General features: G+C 47.0%; 1 protein-coding gene across 10 annotated transcripts in view; it reads right to left on the reverse strand.

Moving 5' to 3' along the window:
• Positions 1-26906, reverse strand: part of LOC108048860 (myosin light chain kinase, smooth muscle) — a 46814-nt gene that overhangs the window by 13556 nt on the left and 6352 nt on the right. For 5 of the 10 annotated variants that reach the window (XM_044461970.1, XM_044461967.1, XM_044461969.1 and 2 more), the window contains exons 7-13: positions 12855-26888; positions 5877-6587; positions 5082-5816; positions 4253-4960; positions 4019-4191; positions 3605-3692; positions 1830-3153 (exon numbers count right to left, since the gene is read on the reverse strand). In XM_044461970.1, the coding sequence (XP_044317905.1) occupies positions 1830-3153; positions 3605-3692; positions 4019-4191; positions 4253-4960; positions 5082-5816; positions 5877-6587; positions 12855-26888 (17773 nt within the window). Of the gene's footprint in view, positions 1-1829; positions 3154-3241; positions 3462-3604; positions 3885-4018; positions 4192-4252; positions 4961-5081; positions 5817-5876; positions 6588-6796; positions 8417-8579; positions 9345-9522; positions 10306-10370; positions 12257-12854; positions 26889-26906 lie in introns of those variants that run through there. The other 5 variants (XM_044461977.1, XM_044461973.1, XR_001769508.2 and 2 more) reach the window with 5 other exon arrangements.

Consider the following 26906-nt stretch of genomic DNA (forward strand, 5'->3'; position numbering starts at 1 on the left):
ATCTAGAAGTCCAATTATGGGACCTCATTTTTTAAGTCATCGAAAACTCAGTAATAACTAACATGAAAATGGGTCAAAATTTTGACCAACGATAAATTGATAAATTTGAATATAGATTTTTAGAGAATTAAAACACAAGTCTTAAGAGGTATGCCACTTTGGAATCGGATTAAATTTAGTAATGTTATGGAATCTAGAAGTCCAATTAAGGGACCTCATTTTTTAAGTCATCGAAAACTCAGTAATAACTAACATGAAAATGGGTCAAAATTTTGAGCAACGTTAAATTGATAAATTTGAATGCAGATTTTTAGAGAATCAAAACACAAGTCTTAAGAGGTATGCCACTTTGAAATCGGATTAAATTTAGTAAAGTTATGGAATCTAGAAGTCCAATTAAGGGACCTCATTTTTTAAGACATGAAAATGGGTCAAAATTTTGACCAACGTTAAATTGATAAATTTGAATGCGGATTTTTAGAGAATCAAAGCACAAGTCTTAAGAGGTATGCCACTTTGGAATCGGATTAAATTTAGTAAAGTTATGGAATCTAGAAGTCCAATTAAGGGACCTCATTTTTTAAGACATCGAAAACTCAGTAATAACTAACATGAAAATGGGTCAAAATTTTGACCAACGTTAAATTGATAAATTTGAATGCAGATTTTTAGAGAATCAAAACACAAGTCTTAAGAGGTATGCCACTTTGGAATCGGATTAAATTTAGTAAAGTTATGGAATCTAGAAGTCCAATTAAGGGACCTCATTTTTTAAGTCATTGAAAACTCAGTAATAACTAACATGAAAATGGGTCAAAATTTTGACCAACGTTAAATTGATAAATTTGAATGCGGATTTTTAGAGAATCAAAACACAAGTCTTAAGAGGTATGCCACTTCGGAATCGGATTAAATTTAGAAAAGTTATGGAATCTAGAAGTCCAATTAAGGGACCTCATTTTTTAAGTCATCGAAAACTCAGTAATAACTAACATGAAAATGGGTCAAAATTTTGACCAACGTTAAATTGATAAATTTGAATGCAGATTTTTAGAGAATCAAAACACAAGTCTTAAGAGGTATGCCACTTAGGAATCGGATTAAATTTAGTAAAGTTATGGAATCTAGAAGTCCAATTAAGGGACCTCATTTTTTAAGTCATCGAAAACTCAGTAATAACTAACATGAAAATGGGTCAAAATTTTGACCAACGTTAAATTGATAAATTTGAATGCAGATTTTTAGAGAATCAAAACACAAGTCTTAAGAGGTATGCCACTTTGGAATCGGATTAAATTTAGTAAAATTATGGAATCTAGAAGTCCAATTATGGGACCTCATTTTTTAAGTCATCGAAAACTCAGTAATAACTAACATGAAAATGGGTCAAAATTTTGACCAACGTTAAATTGATAAATTTGAATGCGGATTTTTAGAGAATCAAAACACAAGTCTTAAGAGGTATGCCACTTTGGAATCGGATAAATTTTGGTAAAGTTATAGAATCTAAAAGTCCAATTATGGAACCCCTATTTTAAGTCGTCAAAATTTTAGTAATAACTAACATCAAAATGGGTCAAAAATTGGATCAACGTTAAATTGAAAAATTTTAATGCAGATTTTTAGAAAATCAAATCACAAGTCTTTAGAGGTATGACACTATGGAATCGGCTTAAGTTTGGTAAAGTTATGGACTCTTGAAGTTTAATTGTGGGTCACCTTTTTTAGAAGTCATCCGAAACTTAGTAATAAGTAACATGAAAATGGGTCAAAAAATGTATCATCGATAAAAAGAAAAGCGAAATAAATATATTTTATGCAATACTCACGGCAGGTCGTCAGTCTTGATGCTGGGTATTTCCAGGGATCGCTGCGGAGCCACGTTCTTGTTCTCCTCCTCCTCGATTGCCACCCGACAGATGGTCTCCACTTTTCCCACGACATTGGAGGCGACACACACATAAATGCCGGCATCCCTTAACGTGGCCTCGGCAATAATTAGCTCCACATAGCCATTGGAGTCCAAGGTGGCGGTCAGACGTCGACTCGGACGCAGTCGCATCCCGTTGCGATGCCATGTGACTCCCACAGACGGATACGCCTCCACCTTCGTGGACAGACGGATTTCGGAGCCCTCGCGGAATATGTAGAAGGGATCCAGTGGCACGTAGAAGTCTGGGGAGATATAGGCTCGTATGCCCTTATCCACCACCAAAGTGCAGTGACAGGAGACAGAACCCAGTTCGTTCTTAGCCAGGCAGGTGTAGGTGCCGCTATCGTCCAACGTGGTGGCCGCGATTTCCAGCGTGAAGAACTGTCCCTCGGCGCTGATGAGATGCTTCCTGTCAGTGTGGACGAGCTCATCGTCCTTGTACCACAGGATCTCTGGCACGGGATAGCCCACGATCTGGCAGGTGAGGCGCACTGGATAGGTAACCTGGACGCGGCGATCCCTCAAGCGCATGGTGAAAATGGGCAGCGAGTCGCCGACATCGGCCACATTGCGCCCGTGGGCGATCTCCTTCAACCGCGAATCCGCCTCATAGATCCTCGAATCGGAGACGACCTGGAGGCGGGCGAAGGTGGAGACTCTGCCCTTGGAGTTGGTGGCCTCGCAAGTGTAACGACCCGAGTCCAGTTCGCTCACAGTGGCGATGGTAAGGGCGCAAGTGGAACCGATCTGCCTGATCTTGACGCGCTCTGAACTGCTGCTCAGTTGAATGCCATCCTTGGACCAGGTGACCTGTGGCCGCGGAGCTCCACGCATGTTGCACTGCAGGGTGAAGGAGGAGCCCAGCAGAGCCTTGGCCTGGCCCGGCAGGATCTTGACGAACTCGGGCAGACACTCAACGCCGCCCACTTGGAGGGGTGAACTGGTCTGCACGGTGGGACCCCAGCCATACCGGTTCTTGGGCGTCACCCGGAAGTGGTACTCGAGGTTGGGTTTCAGGTTGAAGGCGTCGAAGGAGTTAATGGGCGTGAGGCCCAGTTCCCGCCAGTATGCGCCGCCCTCGTGACCCACAACCCAGGCCTCCACTTTGTATGCCATCACCGGAGCCGAGTTGGCGCTAACCGGCTTGCCCCACGACAAAGAGATGTGGGTGGGTCCGGAATCAACGACCAGTGGTTCGGTGGAAATGCAACCCGGTGGATCTGAGGGATGGCAGAGAAAACTCGTAAATGAATGAGACTCAAATGGGAATGGTGTATCTCAAGATGACCTCAATTAAAACTCTTTACGCCCCGGAGAAATATTTTTTATTTTCTTGTTTCCACTACGTAAATGTATAAGCTGGATTGCTGTGCTTTATATAATACATTATTAATAAAAGTAATTAAGTCAATCGTTCAGAAATACTAACAAAAGATAAATACAGGAATAGTTTCTGTGGGCTGGGTTTCTACGATCTCACAGGAAATTTCTTTTGTCGTTTGTGGTGTGTTGTGGCGGTTGAACCGATCTGCAAGAGATGCGTATGAGGTTTGGCATTGTTCTACGACACAAACGCACACTCCAACGGACAACGGACAACAGTCAACACGGAACATAACGGACAAGGAGGGACATATGACATATGAGGGTACCAGGACCCACAGGACTCACCTCTGAAGTACGAAGTATCGCTGTAACTGTCCAGGGGAAGGCCCCAGCGTGTTTGCGTTGGCGTGGCGGAGCGAGCGCGCGGGTTTACCTATAAGTTTTGTAGTCAGAACGATATATTTATTGCTTTGAATGAACACATAGAGTCAGGAAAGTAGTAGACTGAGGGCTAAGTATGATATAATTGTAATTGTATTTGGTGCTTGTTGAGGGAGGCGTTCGAAATTTGCAAAATAAATTGTATTAATAAGCTTTATTCTTCTTTCTTTTTGGGTATTTTAATCTGGAATAAGAGAAGAGAAGCAGAGAAGAGAATTGCAGTGGTTAGTTAGCGAAGCGATAGAGGGACAGCTACAAGCAACAGAGCAATGGGGACATACAGATCCCGAAGGACTCGGATATAGACACTTGGCCTACCGTCACAGTAACGAATATCCTGTCAGTGCCAAAGTTGTTGCGGGCCACCACGAAGTAGGTGCCAGAGTCGGAGATCTGGGCCTGCTGCACTGAGAATCTTGTGTAGTCGTCGGACACCTCTTTGCTGACCCGATCCGACTGGGTGATGTCCTTCGTGCCCTTCATGAAGGTGACTGTGGGGGAGAGTTATACATTAGGAGTAACCTCATTTGAGAGATAAACTTCCCCACTTACGCTTTGGTTTCGGTTCGCCGGCAATGCGGAAGGACAGGGAGAAGGGATCACCCACGGCGATCTTCATTTCGGTGTCTGGCCGGGACAGGAACAGTGGAGGACGCTCGTCCTTCTCAGCTCCCACGGCGACATCGATGTTGGCATGGGATTCGATGCGTCCGAAAGCGTTGGAGGCCCGGCAGGTGTAGGTGCCCTCGACCTCGGGACCGGCATTCATGATGGTCAACGTGTAAACGCCGCGATCGGCCAAGGCCTTGACATTGGGTCCGTCCACCACGCGGCGATCGCGGTACCACTTTACTTCGATGGGTGTGCTGGTCTGCATGAACTCGGCCGAAATGGCCACCGTGCCGCCGTTGCACACCGTCTGGTTGCCCAGGGGCAGCAGGAAGTGCGGCTTGTTGGGGTCGCGGTGGAAGAAGCCGTGCGTCTTCTGGAGCGAGTAGTTCTGGCGACCCTTGAAGTCCACCTGGTGGGAGATCTTGTTCTCGGCTCCCTCGTTGCGGGCCACACACCAATAGACGCCCGAATCCTTCTCCGTGGGATTCAGGATGACCAGCTTGGCGTAGCCGTCGGCCTGGTCACTCAGCTTGTACTTCTCGCCATTTTCGATGGGCTCGGTGCCCTTTATCCACTGGATCTCAGGACGCGGTTGGCCACGTACGCGGCAATCCAGAACCAACTCATTCTCGTTAAGAGAATATGTGTCTGAAAAGGGAAAAAATTAGTGGGCTGCTTTTCCTAAATATGGGTTTACAAAAGCGGTTAGAACATTGAAGATGTGCAATAGCGAGGGTGAAATTCATAGCTCTTTTTAGACGGGTAATACCTCGGATGGGCTGCGTAAAAGTACTTGGCAATGGTGATTCCCTGAAGTGCTTGTACACACGCAACTGGGCATGCGTCAAACTTTCACCAAAATCGTTAGTGGCACAGCAGGTGTAGTTGCCACTATCATCGGCCACTGCCGCAAAGATCTCCAACGAAGCCTCTCCATTGAGGAAGAGGGTCTGATAGCGATTGTCTCCCCGGGGCAGGGGCTTGTGATTCTTCAGCCACTCGATGTGGGTGTTCTCGTCTCCGGATACGGCGCAAAGCAGTCGGAGATTGGCTCCCTCCGAAACAGTGCGATCGTGCAGAAGGGTGTGGAAAAGCGGCTTAGCCTTGCCCACGCTGCGCATGACACGATCTCCGGCTCGGTGAAGCTCTCCATTGCCGTTCACCTGACTACCGGAGCTCAAGTGCGATTGACTGCGGGTCCAGTCGCGTTCGGTTACTGCGGGAATCTCCTCCTGGCTAACGTTGATTAGGCGCTTGAGATCGGCCGCCCTAATGGTGGTACTGGTCGAGTCAATCCGATCCTCGTGCTCTGCATAGCAGGCAAAGATGCCGCAGTCGGAGGATATGGGGTTGCGTATAATCAGTTTCCTTATGCCGCCGGGTTCTTCGACTGTTCTATAGCGATTATTGCATATGGAGTGGTCATCGCGCATCCAACTGACATTCGGTCGTCCGTTCACCAGACAACTCAGCACAATCTCGTTTCGTTGGGCATCGTAGGACTCTGTAGGAAATACAATTAAATGTTTACCTGATACTATTAATAAGTTCATAAAATAATTACCTGTTATACAACTAGAGAAGCTTTCCGGCAGCTTTCCACTCGACTGATCTAGGACACTTAACTGGCCGGCACTCTCCACAGTCTGTCTGCTGTTCTTCACAACGCATCTGTAGTGGCCACTATCCTCCACCCGAGCATCGTAAATCTCCAGGCTAATGGCTCCGTTTATGTTGTAGATCTTGTGGCGAGCATCTTTAGTCACACGCTCCTCGTTCCTCAGCCAGTGAACATCCTCGATGATGCCAGTTACATAGCAAATGAGCTGAGCCTTGTTACCACTTCCAATAGTCATGGTTTTCAGGCTGGTCTCCAGATTCAGGCGTAACTTCGCCTCGCGGGCCTTTGCCTTGGCTGCAGCATTGTCATTCGTCGAGGCAGGTGAGGATTCATCCCGCTTGATCTCTTGTATCACCTTGTCAATCGGTTTCTTCTCAGCAGTTCGCTCTCTTATATAATCGGAGGCCTGGACAAACTTGCTTATCTTCATCTGGCCATTTTCGCTTTCTGCATAGCAGGTATACAAGCCGGAATCATTGCTGTCAAAGTTGCTAATGGTGAGGAGCTTCACTCCGTCGCTCTGCTCTGCATACTGGTATTTGGCGCCTTCAACGGGCAGGAGTGTATTGTCCCTCTGCCAATAAATATGTGGCTTGGGACTGCCCGAAACCTTGCACTCCAAGGTGAGCTGGTTGCCCTGGGAATGATATGCATCTGAAACACGAACGAAGATAAAGAGACAAGCACCAAGACACATAAGACAAAGTACTATAAGAGGTTTTGGGAAGGATGCCTAAGGTTTGTTAGTTTTTCTATGATATTTCTAGGACTACATATAAAGACACACTTAGCTCATAAGCACAAAGACATTCACCTGAACGCACTCAATTAGACGACTCCCACCCCCACATAGAGCATCCTACCTTTGATGCCCACTACAAAGGTGGGCGAGATAACCTCCGGCTTGCCCGTGCTGTACACAAACAAGGTGCAAGTGCTCACGATTTCGTTTTCACTACCCCTGACCCGCAAAGTATATTCTCCAGCCTCCTCTTCGGTGACCCCAACGAGATTCAACCAGGCAATGCCATCCTGCATGGACATCTTGCTCTTCGGTCCAAAGGCGATTGGTTGATCACCGAAGAACCACTTTGCCGTTGGCTCCGGTCCATCGATGTTCACCATCCACTTGACATTGCTGCCCGACTTCACAGTTCGGTTGGAGAGGAAGTTCCTGAAGTACAGGCGCTTCCTTAGATCCGGAGGCGGTGGCACCTCGCGTCTGGAGCTGGTTTGCTCCTCCTCATCCGGCTTTGGCTTCCTGCGACGCTTCTCGCCACCCTCGCCGCCTTCACCTTCGGCGCCCTCTTCTCCAGCTGGTGCCTCCTCATCGCCGGCCGGACGTGGTGGTCTTCCCTCCCTGGGCGGTGAGATGCGTGGCGCTCTCACGCGTGGCTCCACGGTGATCATGTGGACGATCTCCGTCTTGCCCTCGCGATTCTCCGCCTGGCAAACGTACTTGCCGCTGTCCGAGGCCTTCGGATGGCTGATGAACAGCTCGCAGGTGCCGTCGTCGTGGTCCACCTGCTGATACTTCTCGCTGTTCTCCACCTTGACGCCATCCTTCACCCACGTGACCGACGGGGTGGGCAGACCACGCACATGAACGTCCAGCTGCAGCTCATTGATCTTGCCGTGCATCGTGTCCTTAATATTCCTCGTGAAGGTGGGAGGCACGTCACCGGTGCCCGGATCCTCGTACACTTCCAGTCGGCAGGAGGTTGAAGCCTCGCCAGTCTCGTCGCGACCCCAGCACTTGTACTCGCCATTGTCCTCCGCCGTGGCGCTCATGACCTCCAGCAGGCACAGGCCCTCGCTGTACCTGCCCCTGATCTTCGGTGAGTTCTGGATCTGTTCGCCATCCTTGAACCACTTGACCTGCGGTTCCTTGGCCTCCAGGAAGCATGAAATCTTCACCTTGGATCCCTCGGCCACAACGCGATCTCGCATCGAGGTGCTGAAGTGAATCGCAATGTTCTTCTCGCGACGCTTGCTTGACAAGCTGCCGCTATCAGAGGCATAGTCGGATGCGTAGGCCGAGGATGCGCCTTCATCCTCCTCCTTGCGGCCACGTCTCTTCGCCTTGCCGTCCTCAGCCTCGGATTCCGGCTCGGGAGCCGCAGCTGGTGCCGGCTTCTTCTCCACCGGCTTCTCCACCTCCTTGGGGCGCAGCAGACTCTTGTCCGCATGGAACACGCCATGGATGTTGTCCGCGATGTGATGGGCCTGACCCTCGAAGAGCACATAGTGCGAGATCTCCATCTTGCCGGCGCGACTTTCGGCCTTGAGCACATACTTGCCGGAGTCCTTGTTGTCCGGCCGATCGATGATGAGCTCACAGGTGCCGTCCTGGTGCTCGATGAGCTGGTAACGACCGCCGCTCTGGATTTCGATGCTGTCCTTGAACCACTGGACCTCGGGCGTAGGCTGTCCCCTCACGGCCGTCTCCAGGATCAGTTCGTTGGTGTTCAGGTGGTAGGTTTCTGGTAGGGAAACACCGAGACTTGTTACATAAAAACATTGTCAAAGAGAAAGAACCCATTGCATAATGGCTCGTATCAATGGCATTGCACAATAGTGTACACAATGTTTACGGCTAATTATAGATGAATCGATTGATCACTCATCCGACACCGAAGATCTTACCTTTGAGAGACCGAATAAAGACGGGCTGAACATCCGTGTTGACCTTCGGCTGGTAGACATGCAGCATGGCAGAGGTGGTGATCTTGCACGACTCGTTCTGGGCCACGATGGAGTAGGTGCCAGAGTCCTCAGCCTGGGCATTGGTGAATTCCAGAACTGCCAAGCTGTCGCGGTTCATGTTGCGAATGTTGTTCCCGTAAGTGACATTCTGGTCGTCCTTCAGCCACTTGATCATGGGCTGCGGGCCGCCGATGACGGCCTGCAACTTGACCTTGGACCCCTCGGCCACGTAACGGTTGGACAGGTTGACCGTGAAGTACAGCATCTGCTTGGGCGAAGGATCTGGCATCCGGCTGCGTCGCTCGTAACCCCCTTCGCCACCGGCGCCGCCCTCGGCCTCGTCGTCCTTCTTCTTTTTCTTGCCCTTGGCCTTGCCGCCCTCGGCGGGCTCACCTCCTCCTTCCTGCATGGCGATGGCGGACAGGATGCTCGAACGGCGCGACGTGTGGGTGGTGTCGACAACGACCGTGTGGGTGGTCGACTGACTGCCCAGCTTGCTCTTGGCTGTGCAGACGTAGATGCCGTTGTCATTGATCGTCGGCTTGTTGATGATCAGCTCGCAAATGCCGTCCAAGTGCTCGATCTGCACCACCCGATCGTCGACCACCACGGGTATCTGGTCCTTGGTCCACGAGATTTCGGGGCGGGGGTTGCCGCGCACCTTCGTATCGAGAATCAGATCGTTCTGCGAGGCGTGATACACATCTGAGAACAAAGTCAATCAATCAATTTGTCTATTTTCGTACGCGATCGACCTCAATTTGCAAAAACATCGAACGACGGACAAACAAGTACGTGGGACTGTTTGGGGATCGTGTAACCGAGACAACACTTGGCCTAACCACAGAGCACACACAGAGAACTGGGGGACAGGCTGAAATACCTCGCAGGGGCAGGGCGAAAATGGGCTCCGACTCGTCGCCATCCGCCTGGGCAGCATACACCTTGAAGTAGCAGGATGTCTCGATCTCGCTGAGATCGTTTTTGGCCACGCACTTGTAGACACCCGAATCGGCGGATGTGACGTTGCTGATCTCAATAATGGCCTTGCCCTCCTCGGACAAGTTCTTCACGTTGCCGGCCACCACCACCCATTTGTCATCCTTCATCCAGCGCGTGTTGGGTTCGGGTCCGATCACAGTGGCCACAAACTTAACAGTCGATCCCTCGAGCGCCATGCGATCGCGCAGCTGGGTGGCAAATGCCAGTTTCTGCTTGGCGGGCACCAGCTTCTCCGGAGTCGCCCTCACCGGGTGCAGGCGCGCCTGCTCCTCCTCCGCCTCTGCCCTCCTCTGGTCGGAGTCGGCCTTCGACTTGAGGGCCTCCTCCATGGCCTTCTTGGCCTGCTTCAAGCTGTCTAGCTGGATCTTGTCGCGGGCATGGAAGATGCCGGGCACATGGTAGTGCAGATTCCGGGCTACCTCGACCGTGTGGTTGATCTGGACCTCGCCACTGGAGTTGATGGCCTTCAGGGTGTAGATGCCGCTGTCCTTGTTGCCCGGCTTGTAGATGAGCAGCTTGCACACGCCGTGCGCCTCCTCCAGCATGGTGAACTTGTAGCTGGGCTTCACCTGGAAGGCACCGCGCCACCAGGTGATCACCGGTCGCGGTACTCCGTGGACGTGGCACTCGATGGTCAGCTCATCGTCGCGCAGATGGTAGTACTCTGAAAAGGGGCAATTAGAGGACTCTTAGGTTGGCCACGCATTCGCAATCGCCGACGACAAATACCTTTGATATACTGAATGGAAGGGGGTTTGGGTTCGTCCTTGAAAATCTCATAGACGGTCACAATACACGACGAAGACGTCTCGTCGTTCTGGTTCGAGATCACGCACGAGTACTCGCCGGAATCCAGGATGGTGGTGTTGAGCACCTCCAGCACCAGGATGTTGTTGTTGTTGATGATGCGGTGGCATCCGTCGCGCTCCAGCTGCCTGCGGTTGTGGAACCACTTGGCCGACAGCTCGGGGCCGTCCACGGCGCAGGCCAGGCGGACACTCTGACCGGCCTCGACGGCCCGGTCGGACAGGAAGTTGATGAACTTGGGATTGCGAGCCTGCTCCCGGCGACGCTGCCAGTCGGCGTCCCGCTCCTTCTCGCTGATCCGCTTGGCCTGGCTGTATTTGCGCATCTGCTGCATGAACTCCTCGCCCTCGACGGCGGCGATGCGCTGCCAGCGTTCCTCCTCGTGGGGATCCGGGCGGACGAACTCGTCGGAGGAGTCACTGCCTCGGCGTTTCTCCTTTTTCTTTGGCTCGGCCACCACATCTTCCTCCTCTTCGGCCTCGCGCTCATCGCCCTCCTCAGCATAGTCCTGATCCTGGTCCTCGTCTCCGTAACCAGCCTCGGTGGCCTCATCGCCCTCCTCGCCCAGGGCCGATGGATCCTCCTCGTCCTCCTCGGCCTCGGCTTCGGCCTCTTCCAGGGCCCGCTGCTCGGCATCCAGACGGTCCTGCTCCTCCTTCTCGGCCTGGAGACGCTTCTGGCGCTCCTCGAAGGTCTCGCCCTTGGGCTTGGCCCGAGCAGCGGCCTCCTCGGCGGCCTTGGCCGCAGCCTTCGCCTGCTCCTCCATCTGGAGCACCATCTTGCTCTTCTTCGGCGGTGGCTTGGCCTGCTGTTGCTCGAACATCTTCTTGCTGGCCTTCTGGCCACCGCCGATCTCCAGTTTCAAGGTCAATTTCGGACTGGGCGACTTCTCCTTCTTCTCCTTCTTCTTGGGCGGAGCCTTCTTCTTGCCCTTCTTCACGGGCTCATCATCGTCGAGATCGACACTGTCCTCCCGGTCGTCGCCGCCATAGTCACCCAGATCCTCTCCGTCCTCGCCCGCCAAAGGACTCATGTCCTTGTCAATGGACTTGCGCTGGACGCGCGGCTTCCTGGCCTTTTTCTCCTTCTTCTTGGGCTTCACTTCCTCGATGATCTCCTCCTCCTCCACCTCCTCGTACTCCTCCACAACGTAGATAACCTCAACGTTGGACACATCCATTACGGCAGCCCGATCGATAACCGACAAATCGGACGTTATGTAACGCACGGGCTTTTGCACGTCCAACGGCTCGGAAATATCCATGACGAGGGCGCGATCGAAGACGGCGATGTTGCAGGTGGTCTGGCTCTTGATGTCCCTCCCCAGTTCGAAGGGGGTCTTCTCCTTTTCCTCGCGTTTCAGGAAGGGCGTAATGCTGCGCCATGTCGAGGGCGTGGCACTGCGTCGCACCATGTACAGGGTGAACGGGGTCTGACTGCGGCCGTGAATGGGCGTGGCACTGCGTCCGCGGAGGCTTCCAGGAGTCGGTGACTTAAGCTTGCGCTTCTTTTGCGTTGGCACCTGCAGGGTATCCTGGGCCGGTGCCGCCTCCGGTTCGGCCGAACCCCTCGGCTCCAAATCTCCGTTCTCCGTTTCTCCCATTTCGGTTCGTTTTCGTACGGCCTCTTTCGGTTTTGGAAGGATAAAACTCGTAAATGAAAACCGAAATAATTGCTATCCGTCCGAGTCGTATATGTATGACTTTCTAAATCAATATATATAGCCCGCAACGGTTCGATCGAGTTTTTTAGGACGTGAGACGTCCGTTCGATTCAAAAGAAGATTCACGACTGTCACCGAACGTGGTGAAAATTGCGAAAATACATTCCTTGTCGAATCGAATCGAGTCGATCTTAGTCCCCAATCGATTGTTATGCTAAAAACAATTTTACGAATTCTGTTTTGTTCGCTGCCGACGTCGCACAAACACACGCATGCAACATTGATTGCCAAAATGCAATTCTATTTAAATACTGGCCACTTTTATTGAAGATGCAGATGCAGATGCAGGCAGTAAATTTAAGTAAACGCAATTATATAAGTGAGAGCACGGCTGCCATTTGAATGAAATTGGCTATTTAAAGAGGAATCTATTTAAATGCGATGATAAAGTGCATCGTTTACCTTTAAATCACGGCACTTGCCATATTCGCGAACCGAAAGTGCGAATCGATTGGTTAGTCAAGAAGTAAATACGCACGACATATCATAAAATTCGCGATTTATTCTAGCCTTACGAACTAGCTTCCTATATACTAAGTCTATACTACATACATACATGTGCAAGCGAATGCAAGGTGCATAATGCGAAATAAAAGAAATATTTTCATTCGCAATTAAGCACTAATTAAGTTTGAAATTCGGGCATTGGATCACTAGGTAGAGAGGGCAAAATCGGCACTTACCTCGAATGTTGCGTGTAAATATTGGCGGGGTGCCAAATTTGCTCGAAGGTGCTTCGTATATAGTCACAAGACAGCTAGTTTCGACTTCTCCATTTTGATTGGACGCTATGCAGCGGTAAATGCCAGAGTCACTAAGTTCGGCCGATTTAATTTCAAGGCACGACAGTCCGTCGTTCAGTGTCCTCCTATACTTGGCCCCATTCTCGATTGGACTGTTCTCCTTGAACCATTCCACGTTCATGTCATGACCCGACAGCCCACAAGTCAACTTGAGGTCGCTGCCGGAGGCGGTGTTCCGGTTCGTTAATTGGATGTCAATTGTGGGCTTGCGTTTGGCACTTCGGGATTCCTTCTTATCCTTGTACTCGGAACCCAATGACTTGTACGTTTGCAAGCTAACAGAGTCAGCAGATTCCTCAACTTCAAACACCTTGCGTCTGGCATAAGCTGATTCTTCATCCAGGACCTTGATTTCCTCAGCATCTTTCTTCTTAGCTTCAACTTGCACCTTCTCAGCCTGCGCTTTTAATATCTTTTCATTAATAACCTCGGCTTCTTCCTTTCGCGCTTCCTTATCAGCCAGTTTTTGTTTCTTTTCATCTAGTTCTCGACCATCGGCAGATTTTTTCTCCAAGTCCATTGGCTTCTTTGTTTTAACTTCTTTCTTTCTTTCTTCAGCAATAACCTCGGAGACCTCAGCCTTTTCAGATTTATCATCAGCAACGACCACAGTCGGTTTTTGATTATTTTCATCCAGTTTTTCTTGATTGATTGATGTCTTTTCCAAAACCTTAGCCTTTTTAGACTTAGCTTCAGTGTCCTTGACTTCGGGTTTTTTAATTTCTTGAGCCTTTCCTTCAGATATCTTTTCAGCAAGAACCTCGGAGACCTCAGCCTGCTCAACCTTCTCATCAGCAGGGACTTCAGCCTGTTTTTGTTTGTTTTCATCCAGTTTTTCTTCTTCGATTGATTTCTTTTCCAAGACCTTTGCCTTTTTGGGTTTAGCTTCAGTGTCCTTGACTTCGGTCTTTTTACTTTCTTGAGTCTTTTCTTCGGATATCTTTTCAGCAACAACCTCGGAGACTTCAGCCTGTTGAACCTTCTCATCAGCAGGGATTTCAGCCTGTTTTTGAGTCTTTTCATCCAGTTTTTCTTCTTCGATTGATTTCTTTTCCAAGACCTTTGCCTTTTTAGGTTTAGCTTCAGTGTCCTTGACTTCGGTCTTTTTAATTTCTTGAGTCGTTTCTTCGGATATTTTTTCAGCAACAACCTCGGCGACCTCAGCCTGTTGAACCTTCTCATCAGCAGGGATTTCAGCCTGTTTTTGTTTCTTTTCATCCAGTTTTTCTTCTTCAATTGATTTCTTTTCCAAGACCTTTGCCTTTTTAGGTTTAGCTTCAGTGTCCTTGACTTCGGTCTTTTTAATTTCTTGAGTCTTTTCTTCGGATATTTTTTCAGCAACAACCTCGGAGACCTCAGCCTGTTGAACCTTCTCATCAGCAGGGATTTCAGCCTGTTTTTGTTTCTTTTCATCCAGTTTTTCTTCTTCGATTGATTTCTTTTCCAAGACCTTTGCCTTTTTAGGTTTAGCTTCAGTGTCCTTGACTTCGGTCTTTTTAATTTCTTGAGTCTTTTCTTCGGATATCTTTTCAGCAACAACCTCGGAGACTTCAGCCTGTTGAACCTTCTCATCAGCAGGGATTTCAGCCTGTTTTTGTTTCTTTTCATCCAGTTTTTCTTCTTCGATTGATTTCTTTTCCAAGACCTTTGCCTTTTTAGGTTTAGCTTCAGTGTCCTTGACTTCGGTCTTTTTAATTTCTTGAGTCTTTTCTTCGGATATTTTTTCAGCAACAACCTCGGAGACCTCAGCCTGTTGAACCTTCTCATCAGCAGGGATTTCAGCCTGTTTTTGTTTCTTTTCATCCAGTTTTTCTTCTTCGATTGATTTCTTTTCCAAGACCTTTGCCTTTTTAGGTTTAGCTTCAGTGTCCTTAACTTCGGTCTTTTTACTTTCTTGAGTCTTTTCTTCGGATATTTGTTCAGCAACAACCTCGGAGACTTCAGCTTGTTGAACCTTCTCTTCAACAGGGATCTCAACCTGTTTTTGTTTCTTTTCATTCAGTTTTTCTTCTTCGATTGATTTCTTTTCCAAGACCTTTGCCTTTTTGGACTTAGCCTCAGTATCCTTGACTTCGGGTTTTTTAATTTCTTGAGCCTTCTCTTCGGATATCTTTTCAGAAACAATCTCTGAGATATCATCCGTTTGTGTTTTTTCACCAGCAGCGATCTCAGCCGGTTTTTGTATCTTTTCATCCAGCTTTTCAACTGCAATTGATTTTTTATCCAGGACCTTTGCCTTCTTAGGAGTATCTTCAGTGTCCTTAACTTCAGCCTTTTGGCTTTCATCAGGTTTTACTTCGGATATCCTTTCAGACACAACCTCGGAGACCTCAGCCGATTGAACCTTCCCTTCAGCAGGTATCTCAACCTGTTTTTGTTTTTTCTCAAGCAAGTTTTCTTCTTCAATTGATTTTTTATCCAAGATCTTAGCCTTTTCAGATATAGCTTTAGTGTCCTTGACTTCGGTTTTTTTACTTTCTTGAGCCTTTTCTTCGGATATTTTTTCAGCAACAAGTTCGGAGCCCTCACCCTCTGATACCTCAGCCAAGTGAGCCTGTTTGTCAGTTAATTGTTTCAAGTCTTCAATAATAGCAAGGATATTTTTGGTAATAATTTGAATCTTTCCATTTATTACAGCGGTATGCAGTGGTTCCTGTTTATTTTCAACATAGTCATAGTCGCTAAGCAGGATTGTTTTAATTTGTTCAATATTTGGTTTTAATATATCCGTCTTCTCATCTAAGAGGTCATCAAGAATTACGAAAATATCCATTAAACTCTGTTGCAAACTAATCATTTTTTCCGATGACTTATCAACATATTGTTCCGATTGAACTTTTACTGAAATTCTCTCTAGATTAACCAGTTTTGGGACTAATAAGGATGGCTTAGTGAACATGTTACAGTCGTCAATTAGTTGAATTGCTGCTTTTGTTAAAATCACGTTGGTTTTAATTTCCTTGAGATAATTGTGCATTACTTTTTCAGCAACTTCTGGAGAGGCCTCGATCAGCGATTCAATAAATGCTTCCAAAAGTTTATTATCTTCGGCAGATTTTCCATCGTAGGTGTGAACTATACGCTCTCTTAATTTAAATATTAATTTTGAAACTGCGTCTGCATCCTTAAGGTTATTTATTATGACTTCGCTTTCGGTTAAAATATCTTTCATACCACTGCTTGCTGCCTTCGAAAATTCGATGAATTGTTTATTCAAAATACTTAAGATATCTTCCTGGGATTTGTCCTTCTTTGCCTCAGATACTTGTGGCTTCTCGGATTTCTGTTTCATAAATCCTTCGTCTTGCTTTTTAGCCTCAGCATCTAATTCTTTTTTCTCCACGATTTGTTTCTCAAAAGCTTTGACCTTCTCCGATTTAGTTTCCGAATCCTTTATTTCAGGCTTCTTGGGCTCATTAATTTTTTCTTCAGTAATCTTTTCGGCAACGGCTTCGGATACTTCTGGTTTCTGGGATTTCTGTTCAATATCTTTGTCAGCTGGCTTTTGTGCCCCAGCTTCCAATTGTTTTTCTTCCAGGACTTGTTTCTCCAAAGCCTCTGCCTTCTCCGATTTAGTTTCAGATTCTTTTATCTCAGGCTTCTTGGGCTCATCAATCTTTCCTTCAGTAATCTTCTCTGCAATGACTTCAGATACTTCTGGTTTCTGGGATTTCTGTTCAATATTTTTGTCAGCTGGCTTTTGTGCCCCAGCTTCCAACTGTTTTTCTTCCAGGACTTGTTTCTCCAAAGCCTCTGCCTCCTCTGATTTAATTTCCGAATCCTTTATCTTAGGCTTCTTTGGCTCATCAATCTTTTCTTCAGTAATCTTCTCTGCAATGACTTCGGATACTTCTGGTTTCTGGGATTTCTGTTCAATATCTTTGTCAGCTGACTTTTGTGCCCCAGCTTCCAATTGTTTTTCTTCCAGGACTTGTTTCTCCAAAGCCTCTGCCTTCTCCGATTTAGTTTCAGATTCTTTTATCTCAGGCTTCTTGGGCTCATCAATCTTTTCTTCAGTAATCTTCTCTGCAATGACTTCAGATACTTCTGGTTTCTGGGATTTCTGTTCAATATTTTTGTCAGCTGGCTTTTGTGCCCCAGCTTCCAACTGTTTTTCTTCCAGGACTTGTTTCTCCAAAGCCTCTGCCTTTTCTGATTTAGTTTCCGAATCCTTTATTTCAGGCTTCTTGGGCTCATCAATTTTTTCTTCAGTAATCTTTTCGGCAACGACTTCGGATACTTCTGGTTTCTGGGATTTCTGTTCAATATCTTTGTCAGCTGGCTTTTGTGCTCCAGCTTCCAACTGTTTTTCTTCCAGGACTTGTTTCTCCAAAGCCTCTGCCTTCTCCGATTTAGTTTCAGATTCTTTTATCTCAGGCTTCTTGGGCTCATCAATCTTTCCTTCAGTAATCTTCTCTGCAATGACTTCAGATACTTCTGGTTTCTGGGATTTCTGTTCAATATTTTTGTCAGCTGGCTTTTGTGCCCCAGCTTCCAACTGTTTTTCTTCCAGGACTTGTTTCTCCAAAGCCTCTGCCTCCTCTGATTTAATTTCCGAATCCTTTATCTTAGGCTTCTTTGGCTCATCAATCTTTTCTTCAGTAATCTTCTTTGCAATGACTTCGGATACTTCTGGTTTCTGGGATTTCTGTTCAATATCTTTGTCAGCTGGCTTTTGTGCCCCAGATTCCAACTGTTTTTCGTCTAGGACTTGTTTCTCCAAAGCCTCTGCCTTCTCCGATTTAGTTTCAGATTCTTTTATCTCAGGCTTCTTGGGCTCATCAATCTTTTCTTCAGAAATCTTCTCTGCAACGACTTCAAATACTTCTGGTTTCTGGGATTTTTCTTCAATATCTTTGTCAGCTGGCTTTTGTACCCCAGCTTCCAATTGTTTTTCTTCCAGAACTTGTTTCTCCAAAGCCTCTGCCTTTTCTGATTTAGTTTCCGAATCTTTTATTTCAGGCTTCTTGGACTCATCAATCTTTTCTTCAGTAATCTTCTCTGCAATGACTTCGGATACTTCTGGTTTCTGGGATTTCTGTTCAATATCTTTGTCAGCTGGCTTTTGTGCCCCAGCTTCCAACTGGTTTTCTTCCAGGACTTGTTTCTCCAAAGCCTCTGCCTTCTCTGATTTAGTTTCCGAATCCTTTATCTCAGGCTTCTTTGGCTCATCAATCTTTTCTTCAGTAATCTTCTCTGCAATGACTTCGGATACTTCTGGTTTATGGGATTTCTGTTCAATATCTTTGTCAGCTGGCTTTTGTGCCCCAGCTTCCAATTGTTTTTCTTCCAGGACTTGTTTCTCCAAAGCCTCTGCCTTCTCCGATTTAGTTTCAGATTCTTTTATCTCAGGCTTCTTGGGCTCATCAATCTTTTCGTCAGAAATCTTCTCTGCAATGAATTCGGATACTTCTGGTTTCTGGGATTTCTGTTCAATATCTTTGTCAGCTGGCTTTTGTGCCCCAGTTTCCAACTGTTTTTCTTCCAGGACTTGTTTCTCCAAAGCCTCTGCCTTCTCTGATTTAATTTCCGAATCCTTTATCTCAGGCTTCTTTGGCTCATCAATCTTTTCTTCAGTAATCTTCTCTGCAATGACTTCGGATACTTCTGGTTTCTGGGATTTCTGTTCAATATCTTTGTCAGCTGGCTTTTGTGCCCCAGCTTCCAACTGTTTTTCTTCCAGGACTTGTTTCTCCAAGGCCTCTGCCTTCTCTAAATTAGTTTCCGAATCCTTTATCTCAGGCTTCTTGGGCTCATCAATCTTTTCTTCAGTAATCTTCTCTGCAATGACTTCAGATACTTCTGTTTTCTGGGATTTCTGTTCAATATCTTTGTCAGCTGGCTTTTGTGCCCCAGCTTCCAACAGTTTTTCTTCCAGGACTTGTTTCTCCAAAGCCTCTGCCTTCTCTGATTTAATTTCTGAATCTTTTATCTCAGGCTTCTTGGGCTCATCAATCTTTTCTTCAGTAATCTTGTCTGCAATGACTTCAGATACTTCTGGTTTCTGGGATTTCTGTTCAATATCTTTGTCAACTGGCTTTTGTGCCCCAGCTTCCAATTGTTTTTCTTCCAGGACTTGTTTCTCCAAGGCCTCTGCCTTCTCTAAATTAGTTTCCGAATCCTTTATCTCAGGCTTCTTTGGCTCATCAATCTTTTCTTCAGTAATCTTCTCGGCAATGACTTCGGATACTTCTGGTTTCTGGGATTTCTGTTCAATATCTTTGTCAGCTGGCTTTTGTGCTCCAGCTTCCAACTGTTTTTCTTCCAGGACTTGTTTCTCCATAGCCTCTGCCTTCTCTGATTTAGTTTCCGAATCCTTTATCTCAGGCTTCTTTGGCTCATCAATCTTTTCTTCAGTAATCTTCTCTTCAATGACTTCGGATACTTCTGGTTTCTGGGATTTCTGTTCAATATCTTTGTCAGCTGGCTTTTGTGCCCCAGATTCCAATTGTTTTTTTTCCAGGACTTGTTTCTCCAAAGCCTCTGCCTTTTCTGATTTCGTTTCCGAATCTTTTATTTCAGGCTTCTTGGGCTCATCAATCTTTTCTTCAGTAATCTTCTCTGCAATGACTTCGGATACTTCTGGTTTCTGGGATTTCTGTTCAATATCTTTGTCTGCTAGCTTTTGTACCCCAGCTTCCAACTGTTTTTCTTCCAGGACTTGTTTCTCCAAAGCCTCTGCCTTTTCTGATTTAGTTTCTGAATCTTTTATCTCAGGCTTCTTGGGCTCATCAATCTTTTCTTCAGTAATCTTCTCTGCAACGACTTCGGATACTTCTGGTTTTTGGGATTTCTGTTCAATATCTTTGTCAGCTGGCTTTTGTGCCCCAGATTCCAATTGTTTTTCTTCCAGGACTTGTTTCTCCAAAGCCTCTGCCTTTTCTGATTTAGTTTCTGATTCTTTTATCTCAGGCTTCTTGGGCTCATCAATCTTTTCTTCAGAAATCTTCTCTGCAACGACTTCGGATACTTCTGGTTTCTGGGATTTCTGTTCAACATCTTTGTCTGCTGGCTTTTGTGTCTCAGCTTCTGACTGTTTTTCCTCCAAGATTTGTCTCTCCAAAGATTCGGTCTTCTTCAATTTTGTTTCTGTGTCCATTATTTCAGTCTTTTTGGGTTCCTCATTCTTTTCTTGGGATATCTTTTCATTATCGACCTTTGATTTTTCTTGATTGAATGTTATCTGTTCAATACCTTTGTCTACTTGGTCTTGTGTTTCCTTTCCCATATCTCTGTCCTGTTCTACAGTTGCGGAAATTTCAGTAGATTCGAATTCGCTCTTGATTTGCTGGTCAATGAAATCTTTAAAGTCTTCACATATATTAAGGATCTTTTGCGTTATTATTTGTATTTTTCCATTAACTACTGCTGTGTGTAGTAGACCCTGCCTGTTTTCAATGTAATCATATTCACTGAGCAATATTTTTTTGATTTCTTCTATCTTGGGACTTAATTGTTCCGATTTTTCGTTTAAGAGGTCGTCCAGTATAATGAAAATATCCATTAAATTCTGTTGCAGACTAACCATTTTTTCCGATGACTTATCAATATGTGGTTCCGATTGAATTTTTTCAGATATTTTTTCAAGATTAATCAATTTTGGAACTAAAAGGGAAGGCTTAGTGAACATGTTGCTATCGTCGATAAGTTGAATTGCCGCCTTTGTTAAAATGATGTTGGTCTTAATTTCTTTAATATAGGTTTGAATTACTTGTTCAGTGGCTTCTGGGCAGGCTTCGAAGAGTGATTCAATAAATTCTTCAACAAGTTCTTTGTCTTTCTGTTCTTCTGGTGGCTTGCCATCATATGTGTGAACTATATGCTCTCTTAATTTAAAAATAGATTTTGAAACTTTATCAACGTTATTGATATTTTCAAGAATGTCTTGGCTTTCTGCAATAATAGATTTTATTCCATCATTGTCTGTATCATAGTTAGCCACGGATAACTTTTGCGTTAAAGCCTCAAAAATTGTTTCTGGAGATGCCTTTTGAAGCGCAGCATTTATATCTTTTTGTCCCTTTTCATTCTCAATTAGATTTGGTTCATTTATTTCCAAATCAGATACCTTTTCGGGAACGACCTCTGATGCATCCTTTGCCTTCTGGTCACTATCTTGACTCGTCGACTTAATTTTCAGTTCTTTTTCCATAAGTGTCTTGTCGTCGGGTAGAAGTTCAGTTTCCTTCGACTTTTTGGAATCATCAATCGTTTTCTTAGGTATTTCTTCAGTTACAATTGGTTTGGACTCAGGCAGCTTTTTGGAATCCAGTTGTTGCTGAGTTTCCACAATTTTTGGCCTTTTGGCTTCTGGTTCGATGTCTTCCTGGCTTCCAGATCCCTCTTTGACTTCTATGTCAGTATCGAAGGCTGATTCAGGCGAGGAGACGTCCGACTGATTTTGAAGATCGGAAAGGAATACATTTAATTTGTTCAACTTTTCCTGTAGAACATTTATCTGTAGCTGCAGAGTATCGATGAGGCTAAATTGCTTAGCAGTAATCTGTGTAAGTTGTGGTTGAGAAAGGATTTCTTTCTCGATTTGCACAAGTGTTGCTTCTAGTTGAGCGATGTCGTCAGTGTTTTCATCGAGCAAAAGAATGCACTGGGGGTTATTAGCTTGAAGCCCCTCCTCGATTTCCGTCAGGAACGTTTTGCCGGACGAAACATTTTCAATAATTATGCTTATGTCAATTGGCACTGTAGGTTCATTCGGAATTTGAGATAGTGCCTTTAATTCCGCTGTAATGGAATCAATTTCCTGTAAAAGTTCTATGACACGAATAGTATTCTCATTGTTTTCGATAAAGTCGAAAACAGTTACCAAGCTACTTTGAGTCTTTAAGAGTCCACCCAATACCTCATTACTGACCTCATCACTAACTTCATTAAGACTGCGAAAAGCTGCCATCAGACTGGTCTGAAGTTGAACAACGACCGCTGATGATTTGTCGACATCGACAGTTGGTTGAGCGGCCACAGCTCCAATAGATCGCACAAGGTTTTCAATTGGATTCTTGAGAGTTTTGAGCTTTTGATTATCAACAGCATCTAGCCGCTCACAATGGACAACAAAGTTGCTGAAGGCCTTTTCGATTTTGCCAAACATCTCCTCGGCCAACTGAGTCTCTAGAATTGGTAAGGAAAGCAATATGTCTTCAAAGGCACTTTCCACGTTCTCCAACGAGTCCACCAACCCAGATTCATAGGTGTGCACCAAGGACTCCTTCAATCTAAACATGGTGCGGGCTATTTCAGCTTGAGCCAAAACAGTTTCCTGCTGAACACTATCTGTGACCAGAGCAGTCTGTATGTTCTCTAGATCTGATTTAAGCTGCTCCATTATTTTACCAACTTGCTGGAGCTCCTTATTCGCATCTGCGTGGGTGACTTCCAGACAAGCTTCAAGTTGTTTAATGCCACTTGCCACACCTTGTTGTATGTCAAAAACTTCCACTTTTGGCTCTTCTTCAACGAGAGCTACTTCCTGGATGTGATCTGAAACGGTTTGCTGATGACCACTGCTCTTTAAGTCAGAGATATCCCCCTGCGTGGATATATCAACGACATTTTCCAGAAGTTGTACATCAATCTGTTCGCAGTACTGCCTCACATCGCGAAGTGGAGTGGCCAAAGTCTTAAGTTTCGAGAGTTCTAGTTCACTCATATTCTCCACTCCACTGTGTGCCATGCACTCCTCGACTTGGAGCACACATCGCTCCAAGCTGCAAAGGGCTTCGGCAAAGGTGCCCTGTTGACTAGCCTCCGACAAAGAATGGGCTGTTTCCGCCACGTTAGTTTCGTGCACCAGTGCCAAACTATTCTGCAGCTCTTGCATTTTGACTATGGCTGCCTGGACTTGCTGGGCGGTAGTTCCGTGTAGAGAGACTACGTCGGGATCTTCACAATGTGAAAGAACCGAAGTGATACCTTGGTTTAAGTCCGACAGCAGGACAGCTACAGAAGATGGCTTCTCGGCACTCAAGGGTTCCGCCTCCGGTTCGGTGGGCAAAGACTCTGCGGCTGACTTAAGCACTGACACATCATCCAAAGTGGACAAATCTTCCATTGAAGCCATTGGTGGCTTCAGGTTTTCAAGCACATGAATCAGACTGGAGAGAGGACTGGCTATGGAAAGCTTCTCATCCATTGACTGCTTTTGTTGGCCAACAATATCGCCAAACTGATTCAGGGCATGCAGAAGTTCATTGTCGGACAAGGATTCAGGACTTTCCAGGGCTTTAGCCAAGTCAGCAAAACTCTTGCCACACTCGAAAAGGATTCTGGTTGTGTTGGCCTCGTTGACATCGAGCGTTGTCTCCGCCTCGCTAAATGTGGCCAGTCCTTTGGCAATTTGCAAGATCCTCAAAAGGTGGACTTGAGCTTCGTTTGATGATGTTTTCACTCGCTCCGAAGCTTTTAAGCTCTCGCTAATTTTGTTCAATGCTTCCTGCAGTGTTTCAATGTTGCCTACTGCCTCCTCCAGGGACACCTTTGTTTCCAGGACCTTGCGCAAGGCACTGAAAGATTTGTCCTGCTGCTGCGAGGCTTGCTCCTCATCCTGTTGAATCTCCTGCTGCAGAATCTTAAACTCGTGTTCTTCAATATCAATGACCACGTTGCGAATGATGCTGCGGATGTTGTCCAGGGTCTGCAGAGCTTGTTGATCAGGTTCCCGGGCTGTCAACAAACGCCCGTGACCTTTTTGGGTGTTTTCCTGCAACATGCTCAAGGGTTCAATCAGGTCGGCCAAGGAACCAGTCATATTCTTGACCTCCGTCTGCCGAATGCAATAGTTCAACTCGTCGACGGGTCGCTTCAGTCTGTCCAGCAGCTCCACATGATGTCCGGTAATGTCTCTTTCCAAAATGGAGCTTATCAAAGCTGACAGTTCATCCTTGAGGTTTAGTAATCGTATTTTTACGTTCGAGGAGAGTCTGGGAGAGATCCTTTCTATGTTCGTCTCAAAATGCAAAACAGCCTGGGCGAAGGACTGCAAAAGTTTCTGGGTGTCAGCCACATCCAGTGCTGGCTCAGATCGGAGTTCCTCCTGGTGCATGGAGGCCTGACCGCTCTCCAGATCTTGACCCAGTTGTGCCAGCCCATTTTGGATCTCCTGCAGCGGTGGCACCATCGATTCTACAGTACTAACGGTCAGCATGCCTCCATCCACACTGTCTGACTTTTCGTTTAGAATGACTTCCAGACCCTTGTTGAGCTCGAAAAGTGGTGGGGTGACAATATCAAGAATGGCCATGTTGATTTTCTGCTCCATTGACTCGGAACCAACTAGGGACTCCGTTTTATCCTCGATGGACTGGAGGGTACTTTGTAGCTGCTTAATCGGCTCCACAATGCTCTCGAGCACTTTCTGGTGCACCTTCTTGTAGATCTGCTCCTCCGACTCTTCCAATGAAAGCTCCATCTCAACGCGCTCTAGCGCTTCCTGAATCTTGGCAACAGGTTTACAAATTTCCTTTAGAGCGCTCGCTTCACTGGGCAGATTCGCCTCCGAAATGGTGGCGAAGGATATGGAGTCGGGAACTTCTTGCATTTTTTCAACAGTCTCTGAGAAATGCTTGGCTGCCTCCAGCTCCTGAGCCTCCTGCAGAAGGGCCTGTGATTTAATTGTGCCCTGCGTGATCTCCAATCCCTGCTGAATGTCATCGGCAGTCAGCTCGATTTGGGAACGTAGGCACTCCGACTCGAACTTCCTGCTCACGATCTTCAGTTCTTCGAGGGCTCGTTTCATTTGGTCGGCCACGCTGTCAATAATGCAGACACTGGTGCGCTGGATGAGCGTGGCTCCAGTTTCGTCAATCTCCACACACTTTTCGATCACCTGCAAACCCATGTGCAGCCGGCGAATGTCCTCGTCCATGGATTGAATGAGAGCGTCGATTTGGGTTTCGCCAGAGTAGACCCTCAGTTTAGATTCGATTTGCTTAATAGGATCAATGATGTTGCGAATGATGGCAATGCTCTGATCTGCAGCCGACGGGGTCATCATCATGGTGGACTGTTCCATCACCTCATTCTCGACTGCTGTCAAATGATTCTCAATTACCTTGAGCAACTTTGCCAGTGGAACGAGGGCCATTAGATTTTTATTGATCTCATTCTCGTCGGTAATTGCTTTGGCGTGGGAGGATGGTCTGACCATGAGTCCATCACCCACAGCACCCGAAATGTCCTGCAAACGAGCTTCATCCTCAGTGGTCTTGGAGGAATCACTGTCTGTGGGTTTCTTAGACTTCTTTCGTTTCGGCGGGGCCATTGCGTCCTTGTCCTTTTCCGGACTGGTTTGCGCTTCAGAGGCCGCCTTTTCCGGACTGGTTTGCGCTTCAGAGGCCGCCTTTTGGGATGCGGACATCTGGGCACTGGCAAAGGTTTGCAAGTCGGATGTCTCCTCCTCACCTTGACTACCGGAGGCCGAGGCTTTCGACAAGCTGAAGAACTCATCTGTCTCTGTGGGCTTGGACTTCTTCCGCTTTCGAATTGGCGCTGATAGCGAAAGCTCCTCCTCCATTTTGTTAAAGGAATCCTGAACAAATTGCTCCGTTTCCCTGTCGACTCTTTCTTCCCTTCCCGAAGAGCCGTGCACCGTGATCTCGTTTATGGATATGTCATCCATATCGGCCTCAGTACGCATATCGTCTTCCACTGTGAAATATTCGGGGGATATATCAATAACCACGGCTTCCATCAGAAGTTTTCCCGACTGTGAAGTCTCCTTCACAAAACGCAGCGGAGGCAGTTCTACGATATTGTGCTCAGTCACATGCTCCGAGATTTGGTCAGCATACATTTCCACAATTTTGAGGGCCTCCTCCTCCGTGAGATCGGGAGTCTCGTAGAGTGAAACCGAGACCTCCTTGCCGTCGAAGGAGAAGGACACGTCGCCCTTCTCATCGATGGTTATATCGCCGACAGGAGTCTCGTACATCTGGGAGGTGCGTTCTTCCTGGATGGTGGACAAGGAGAAGTTCCTCTGCAACTCGTTCTCGTGCGACTGCTCGCTCTTCTGCTGCTGCTGCTGACTCCTCTGGGCATCCTCGAAGCCCAGGAGCGAGGCCGAACTGGCCACGACACCCATGCAGTTCCTGGCCTCGCAGGTGTAGGTGCCCAGGCAGCAGGTGCCATCCTGGCCAGAAATGATGCGGTGAATGTCGCCCGGCTTGAGCTCTACGCCATCCTTGTACCACTTGAGGGCGGGCTGAGGAACGCCGATGACCTTGCACTCCAGATTCACGGCTCCCTCCTCGGTAAGCACCGCTCGCAGGCATTCCAGGAAGCGGGGCTTCTTGTAGTGCCGTGGTATCTGCAGCTTCAGGAAGCAGGAGGTGATGCTCGTTCCGAAGTCGTTTACGGCCACACACTTCCACTCCGCTTGGTCCACAAACTCCACGGACTTAATGTCCAGTAGCCAGTCCTCGTTTTCTCCCCGGTAATGGTTATATCGTTCGTTCGGATCAATGGGCAGCTCGTCACGGAACCAAGAAAGAATGGGATCCGGGGTGGCCCTCACCACCACCTTGATCTGGAAGGGTTCGTTGATCTTGGCATCCGTGCTCTTGAGGCCAGTTAGAAACTTTGGCGCTTGGTTTTGGTTTTGTTGGGTGAAGACCATTCGCTCTTCGTCGGTGAGTTGGTTTTGGATGTCCTCCACGGTGAGAACGGCAGTGCTACTAGTTTCTCCCATGCAATTACGGGCGATGCAGCAGTAGGTGCCCAAGGAGTTGGTTCCTGTCAACTGATAAACATCGCCCGGCTTGAGTTCGTGGCCATCCTTAAACCACTTGAGCAGGGGCGTGGGAAAGCCCACTACCTTGCACTCGAAAGACACAAGTCCCTCCTCGGTGAGCACGGCGCGTAGACTCTCCATGAACCGGGGCTTGCGATAGTTCCTGGGAACTAAGAATAACTTGGGTT

This window comes from Drosophila rhopaloa, unplaced genomic scaffold (assembly GCF_018152115.1).
Source record: "Drosophila rhopaloa isolate 14029-0021.01 unplaced genomic scaffold, ASM1815211v1 contig_115, whole genome shotgun sequence".
Classification (NCBI taxonomy): domain Eukaryota; kingdom Metazoa; phylum Arthropoda; class Insecta; order Diptera; family Drosophilidae; genus Drosophila; species Drosophila rhopaloa.